We start from the raw sequence: 8244 nt of genomic DNA on the forward strand, positions 1-8244 counted from the left end.
AATGCAGGAAACAGCGGTTAACAAGAGAGCAGAGCTGTGTACAGCCCCGAACTGTCCTTGCCCTGCTCCCAGCCCTGCCGCTCACTCCTCACCCGCAGGAGCAGCACACGCCAGAACCACAAACCAGCACCCACCGCTCAGACGCCACCTCAGCGGGCAGGACAAAGGAACCAGCACAGCCCCCGGCCCCGTTACCAGCCCAGCCACCAGGCCCGGGCAGCAGCGGGGTGGCTGAGGCCCCGGGCGGAGCTTACACACCGCCGTGGGGCCGAGAGGCGCGCGGGCCTCCAGGGCTGCCCCCGCCGGCCCGCTCCGGAGCGGCGCGGCCGACTCAGACTGCGGCAGCTGAGCCAGCGGGAGCGCTCCCTGAGCAGGCCAGGGCGCCGCTGCCGCGGAGCACGCTGGGAGGTCCAGTCCAGGCGCCTGCCGCTTCCCCGTGGTGTAACGCTTCCACGGACAGTGCCTGCAGCCCTGCCCTGGGCAGCCTGTTCCAATGCCTGAGCACCCTCTGGGGCAGGAATTGTTCCTCAGCTCCATCTAAACCTGCCCTGGGGCAGCTTGAGGCCGGTAACTCTTGTCCCATCCCTTGTTCCCTGGGAGCAGAGCGCAGCCCCTTCCTGCCTCCATCCTCCTGTCAGCACTTGTAGGGGGCAATAAGGTCCCCCCGGAGCCTTCTCTTCTCCAGACTGTACCCCGCCAGGTCCTCAGCCGTTCCCCATCACACCTGGGCTCCAGGCCCTCCTTATCCCACAACTGCAGGTACAGTAAAAAAAGCAAAAGCTTTTCGTTCAACCTCCCATTACAATGTCCATGCCTGATCTGAATGCTCCAGTCTTCCTCTCACCATATGTGGCTGCTCCCTGGGTTTAGAGGAGCTGTTCTGCATTCCAACAGGGCACAGTAAGATAAAGATGATGGTAAAGGAGTGTCCCAAGCTTTTGTCTTCTCCCACTTCACCAAGGTAGCTTGGAACTCGCTTGGGGCTGTAACACTTAAGGACACAAGGAAAAAATCACAACCAGAAGAATGAAGGAAACAAACCACTGAAAACAATGCACAAAGAAAACAAGGAGGAGCATCTTGCATTTGTTGATCTTTCCTAAGGTTCACTGACTGCAGAGTTTCCTGCATGTAGGCTAAGAAATAACATCGCTTTGGTAAATTATCTTAGTCACTCCGTGAAGGGCCTCTGTTCTCAGCTTGTACCTCAAATATATACCACATGAGTCAACTTTGCATGTCCCAGGCATGTATGTATGTGCAGTTTGGGGCTAAGAGTCACCAGGATATTTAAGGAAGTTGCTAAGTATGTACAGTATTTGTTTATACAAGTTTGCCGATGACACCAATCTGTGTGGTTCGGTTGATATGCTGGAGGGAAGGAATGACATCCAGAGGGACCTTGACACGCTTGTGAGGTGGGCTGATGCCAACCTTATGAAGTTCAACCATGACAAGTGCAAGGTCCTGTACCTGGGTCGGAGCAATCCCAGGCACAGCTACAGGTTGGGCAGAGAAGAGATTCAGAGCGGCCCTGCAGAGAAGGACTTGGGGGTGCTGGTCGATGAGAAAATGGACATGAGCCGGCTTCAGTGTGCGCTCGCAGCCCAGAAAGCCAACCGTATCCTGGGCTGCATCAAAAGGAGCGTGACCAGCAGGTCGAAGGAGGTGATCCTGCCCCTCTGCTCTGCTCTTGTGAGACCTCACCTGGAGCATTGTGTGCAGTTCTGGTGTCCTCAACATAAAAAGGACATGGAACTGCTGGAACAAGTCCAGAGGAGGCCACGAGGATGATCAGGGGCTGGAGCACCTCCCGTGTGAAGACAGGCTGAGGAAGTTGGGGCTGTTCAGCCTGGAGTAGAGAAGCTGCATGGAGACCTCATAGCAGGCTTCTAGTATCTGAAGGGAGCCTGTAGGGATGCTGGAGAAGGACTCTTCGTTAGGGACTGTAGTGATAGGACAAGGGGTAACGGGTTAAAACTTAAACAGGGGAAGTTTAGATTGGATATAAGGAAGAAGTTCTTTACTGTAAGGGTGCTGACGGGCTGGCACAGGGTACCCAAGGAAGTTGTGAATGCTCTATCCCTGGCGGTGTCCAAGGCCAGGTTGGACAGAGCCTTTGGCGACATGGTTTAGTGTGAGGTGTCCCTGCCCATGGCAGAAGGGTTGGAACTCGATGATCTTATGGTCTTTTCCAACCCAAACCATTCTATGGTTCCATGACTCTGTACGGTATCCAGACACCAATGTACTACAATAGCGTGTATGTGCTTTGCAACACTGTGACGCTGCTGATACCATACCCATCAACAAGCATTTTGTAACACAATTAAGCAGGAATAACCAATTAAGCTATGAGAGAGGAAATGAAGGCTTGTGGTATAAAGGCAGAAACAGGTTATGGGAAAACATTCACAAGTAGTAAAGTCTTTAAGGTAAAACACAGGATGAGAAGCATGAAAGGTGTCTGATGAGAGCAGAATAAGCAGGAAGGATGCGTGGTGAAACATGAACAAGCCTGGTCCTAAAATGCAATAAATTGTGAGCAGATGAGATTCCTCTCTGTATGAAGGGTATGGCAAAGCTGGCTGCTAGATAAGGACGGTCTTTTCCACTGTACAAAAGGCTTTCATTTCCAAGTTTAATACGTACGATCGCACCTGTCCGCAGGAGTTTTCTAAATTGGACTTTTCTTTAAAGCGTCTTGGTTGTTGTCTCAATAAGCATAAGCTGAAAAAATGGAATTTTCTTCTGCATTTGGGATAGAGGAGACGGGTTGAGAGATTTGGGGTTTTTCAGCCTGGAGAAGGGAAAGCTCTGGGGAGAACTTGGAGCAGAGGAGAAAGAGATCCTTCTGTGATGGGAGCTGTCTGACTTTGCCTTCGGTTTTGTGATACTGGGAATCACCTTGTAAGTTGACTGTTTCTTTCCCAGCAATTACCAAATGAACCTGGGAAGCTAGATCAGATGCAGGTATTCCTAACAAGTCACCTACATTTAGTCAGGCAGTTCCCATCATTTGTGTTGCATCAGAAACACACTATCTTGTTCTTCTAAGAAAATCACTGTGAAAACACTCTTCTCCCTACTGTTCTCCTTAGAGCATCCTTCACCTCTTTGTTCCTGAAGCTATAAATGAGGGGGTTCAGCATGGGAAAAACAAGGGTATAAAACGCAGAGATCACTTTGTCTGTGTTCATCGAGTGGCTGGAGCTGGGCTGTAAGTATGTGAAGAGGAGGGAGCCATAGAATAACCCAACAGCCATCAGGTGGGAGGTGCAGGTGTAGAAGGCTTTGTGCCTGTTGTCTGCCACATGGATCCGGAGGATGGTGCTGAGGATGCAGGTGTAGGAGACAGCGATGGCCAGGAAGGTGCTGGTTTGTATAAAGCCACAGAGAGTGAGGAGCAGAACCTCGCTGATGTATGTGTTGGAGCAGGAGAGCTCCAGCAGCGGGGGAATATCACAGAAGAAATGGTTGATGACATTGGAGCCGCAGAATGACAACGCGAAGGTGAAAGACGTGTGCACCAGCGAAGTCAGACCCCCGCTGAGATAAACCCCAGCTACCAGGGTGGTGCAGACCCTGCGGGACATGACAACAGTGTAGACAAGAGGGTGACATACAGCCACGTAGCGGTCATAGGCCATCGCAGCCAAAAGGAGGCACTCGGCATCAGCAAAGGCAGCGAAGAAAAACATCTGTGTTGCACAGCCAGTGAAAGAAATGGCCTTCTGCTGTGCTAACAGACTCACCAGCATCTTGGGAGCAATGGCAGATGAACAGATAAGGTCTAAGAAAGATAAATTGCTTAGGAAATAGTACATGGGGGTATGAAGGCAGGCACTGAGCTGGAGAAGCATGATGAGGCCAGCATTCCCCACCAAAGTGGTGATGTAGATGAGTAGGAAGAGCCCAAACAAAGGTATCTCCACCTCCAGACGGTCGGTGAAACCCAAGAGAATGAACTCTGTCAGTGTGGTGCAGTTTTCTTCAGGCATCTCATGACCCTGTGTTTGGCTTTGTCAGGGGATCAGTCCTAGTGGGTAGAGCAATGCACAAACAGATTGTATCTTTCAGAAGACAGAAATGTAGGCACCTCAACAAGTATCAGATGGGGAAACCAATGACTTAGATGACGCCCACTGAGAAGAAACTTTAGGAGGACATTCAAAGAGAGCTTTACACACTTTATATCTTAAATTCCCTTCTGTTTATTCCTTTCATATATATATGGATAAGGTGCTGGGACATAGAACTGTGGAATGGTTTGGGTTGGAAGGGACCTTAAAGCTCACCCAGGTCCAAGCCCTGCCATGGGCAGGGACACCTTCCACTAGAGCAGCTTGCTCCAAGCCCCTGTGTCCAGCCTGGCCTTGAACACTGCCAGGGATGGGGCAGCCACAGCTTCTCTGGGCACCCTGTGCCAGCGCCTCAGCACCCTCCCAGGGAAGAGCTTCTGCCTAAGAGCTCAGCTCAGTCTCCCCTTGGGCAGGTTAAAGCTGTTCCCCTTGGCCTGTCCCTACAGGCCCTTGTCCAAAGCCCCTCTCCAGGTTTCCTGCAGCCCCTTCAGGCACTGGAGCTGCTCTAAGGTCTCCCCTTCAGGAGCCTTCTCTTGTCCAGGCTGCCCCAGCCCAGCTCTCTCAGCCTGGCTCCAGAGCAGAGCTGCTCCAGCCCTCACAGCATCTCCGTGGCCTCCTCTGGACTTGCTCCAACAGCTTCACATCCCTCTTGTTTTGTTGCCTCCACAGTTGGACGCAGGACTGCAGGGGGGTCTCATGAGAGACATCTGGTCTAGGTCATGCTTGTCTAGCAAGGTTGGACCAGATGATCCTTGAGTTCCCTTCCAATCTGGTATTCTACAATTCTATGACATAAGACCTCAGATGGGATTTTATTTAAGAGCTAGAGCATAGTGCAGGTATAGAAGAAACTTTGAAAGATACATCACCTGATGTAAAACATCAAGTATAACATTTTGCATACTATAAGGTATATATTTGAGTGTAGCTGCAACACATTTACCTGTGTGACCAGTAGAGCAAGGAGTTCTGGCACAGTTAATAACGATCTTTGAGGTAGCAGTGAAATGGAGCACTGGGAAAAATGGATTGAAATGCTGGAACATAAACAGATTTATTACTTTATTTAGACGAAAAGACGACAATTATTTTGGAGCACAAATCATTGAGTCTAAAATTAATTATTTCCTCTCACTCTGAGACTTCTTACAAGCATTTTGTGGGTTCATTTTCCTGAGGCTGATCAATCCTTAAGCAACCGATGAAAAGAAAGCCATGAGTATTGTTTTTAAGCATCTGAGCACAAATATACTGTTAGATTTTCCAAGCATTATTCCCCACTTTACTTTTTGTCTGAAACCAAGTGAATTTGATTCAGTCCCCTACAAAATGAATTTCTGGTCTTAATTTTACCTCTCCAGAAGTTCATCATTTAACTTAACTTTGCCAAAGTTAAGACACTTCTCTGGTGATGGCAGTATAAGTTCGAGGCAGGGCAGATCTTTCTTGCTCACCTTTACATTTCCAGGAAATACAAGGACTGCAGAAGGACATTTAATAACGGAACTGCTAGCAGGTCCTGTAAATATCAGTGCTAAGTGGATAAAAGCACAGCCAAACCAGAAATGTCTATGTTCCTTAATAACGTGTAATAATCTAAGCTGACTCGTTCAGGATAGGATATTGAATGGTTACAGTAGAGCCTGGGGGTTCAGAAAGGAGGGTTGCACTGATCTCACCTGTATTTGGCTTTGTAAAGCTTGGTCTAGATGCAACATCTTCAGTTCCATCTATAATCGCTGCAGAGGGGTAGGTGGGATGCATCGTATCCTGGCTATGGGCGCATCTGTTGATGAGAAAGGACGCCTGCATGACCAATATCAATTCACTGCCAAAAGTTTTGATGGTTAGTGAGATGAATCGCATTTTAGACAGTTTTCTTTGATCTTTTTTCAAGGTCCTTCATTCTTGATGCATCCTAGAATCTGAATCACTTTATGGGTATGACCTTTTACTCCAGATGATGTCCGGGGTGACTCAGGTACCGTGATTCCTAGACTAAGATGACAAGCTCTGCCGAAATTCAATTGTGTTTTAGTTTTGGTTGAGACCAGTTAAACAGTGACCTTGTAACATTACCACTTATTTTAACATTATCACAGGTAATTTGAGAGATTTCTAGTGAAAGTAAGAAAAAGAACCTTTCTGCCCCAAAAAATACTCCATAGTTATGCACATGTGGCTCTTTCCTCCTATTTCCAGCTGTGGTTCATGTTTGGAAACTGAGGCAGAGAAAGCCTAGAAGCTGCTGAGTGGTCTTTGATGAGGACCTGCAAGAGGCAGCAGATCAAAATTTAGGTGTAAAAATTAAAGATAAACCAAATTCCCCCCTTTTTAAAGATATATTCATATTTATTGCTTTCTTTTGTTATCTCATGATGCCACAAAACTTTTCTGAATCCGAAATTCATCCAAAGCAACTGACTTAGAACAATTCCTACACAACTCCCTGAATGGAAGGAAATTTTATGCATTAGGAAACTTACCTACTAGGGAAATATTTGGTTTATTTTCCTGGATGAAGGAAATGTTTCTTTTGAGGAATGTCACAGATTTTATATCTTCCTTTTGGACACGGGAGACCGCGATGTTCTCTAGGGAAGAGCAGAGCAAACAATTAAAGTGCTGCCGGTGTTTGTCTCAGTGTCGAAATACTCCAGTGGAACGATGTGCTGTAAAGGTGTTGTACACACTCTTGGAAATGCTTCTAGTATTTCTTTTGACTGGAATCCCATACAGAGTATTGGTTTTAAGCTTCAAAACAGCTTTGAAATGAGAATGGACATCTTGGCAAATGGAGTCCAAGACCGTGAAGTCAAGTCATTGTGACCTTGAAGCAACAGCTTTCAGGGAAAAAGACTTCCAAATGCACCTCAAAATGATTGTGACAATTTAGAAAATGGAATTCCAGAGGCCATTAGAACTTCTGGTAACAGAATTGTGATCATATCAACTTAAAGGTGAACATTCATGCTAGCTAAGGTCCCTACATTATACAGAAATTACACACCCAGAGAAAGATTTAGAGCAGTTTAAGTTGTTACTTTACTACTTACATTAAGCAGTAGCTAATCTTATTCATTAACATGAATTTCTTTTCAAATAAAGCTAATCCTTGTTCTTTCCTAGAAGAGCCCCAATACTGACTGTGAATAAAGAATATCAAGCAGCGAGGGAAAAATAAAAAAAGCTTTAAATTCAACCACTCCTCACTAGCAAATGCTTAATTTGACAAATGTGCAGCTGATATGTTTTTCTATGAGGAAACTTGGGCAACTCAACATTTTTATTCTCCAGCTAACAAGCTTTATTTGCATGGCTTGTCTTCTCCTTCCTTCTATCTTGTCCATAGGTGCAGAGGAAGCTCAGGCTGGATATAAGGAAGAAGTACTTTATTTGTGAGGGTGGTGAGGCGCTGGCACAGGGTGCCCAAAGAAGTTGTGAATGCTCCATCCCTGGCATTGTTCAAGGTCAGGCTGGACAGAGCCTTGGGTGGCCTGGTCTAGTGTGAGGTGTCCCTGCCCATGGGCAGGGGTTTGGAACTGGATGATCTTAAGGTCCTTTCCAACCCAAAACATTCTATGATTCTACATATGTCCAGAGGCAAGCACGTAAGGTCTTACAGTTTTATTGCTTCTGAACTTGAGACATTCCTCCCAGTAGTCTCCAGTAACATCTGAATGGGATGAGGATAGCTTTGTATGGCATGAAATTTGTGTTGGGCACAAAGGCTCTGGAGGTCAGAGGAGCCCTCAAAATGCATGAAAACACATCCTAACTAGTTTTAGGCATCTAAAAGTTAGCCGGGTTCTTTTAACTATCTGTTTAGCTAACATTGGCAAGAAATGGACACTTCCAAAGGATGGTTCATCCCATTCTAAAATAATTTCAAGGAAAATGGCATGTTTTGCTTTCTGCAGGTCTCTGCCTCCCTGCACTGACTGCAAAATAAGCCCCAACGGTTAGGTCAGGCTTGCTTGGTTGAATTTTATGCTGCTGAAATTACACCAAACAGATTCTCTCTTCCTATCCCCATACCCTGTCCTCCAGCACTTACACAGAACACAGGCAGAAGCTCTGGGGTAAAGAGTTCAGAGATGACATCCCTGAGGCAAGACACTACATCTTGACCAAACCAATCACATGGGAGGAAAGCAAAGCA

At 46.9% G+C, this 8244-nt stretch overlaps 1 protein-coding gene and 1 long non-coding RNA gene across 2 annotated transcripts; both read right to left on the reverse strand.

The window, feature by feature from the left end:
- Positions 1-1846: 1846 nt before the first annotated feature.
- On the reverse strand, positions 1847-5363 carry LOC136017350 (olfactory receptor 5AS1-like). The gene is made up of 2 exons (XM_065685576.1): positions 5026-5363; positions 1847-4039 (listed from the first exon to the last, which is right to left on the reverse strand). The coding sequence occupies exon 2, from the start codon at positions 3999-4001 to the stop codon at positions 3063-3065; it is 939 nt and encodes a 312-aa protein (XP_065541648.1). The 5' UTR covers positions 4002-4039; positions 5026-5363; the 3' UTR covers positions 1847-3062.
- A 278-nt stretch (positions 5364-5641) lies between these two features.
- Positions 5642-6670, reverse strand: LOC136017351 (uncharacterized). The gene is made up of 3 exons (XR_010613910.1): positions 6569-6670; positions 6224-6352; positions 5642-5868 (listed from the first exon to the last, which is right to left on the reverse strand). It is a non-coding gene; the product is annotated as an uncharacterized LOC136017351 (long non-coding RNA).
- Positions 6671-8244: the final 1574 nt, after the last annotated feature.

Source organism: Lathamus discolor, chromosome 6, assembly GCF_037157495.1.
Source record: "Lathamus discolor isolate bLatDis1 chromosome 6, bLatDis1.hap1, whole genome shotgun sequence".
Lineage (NCBI taxonomy): Eukaryota > Metazoa > Chordata > Aves > Psittaciformes > Psittacidae > Lathamus > Lathamus discolor.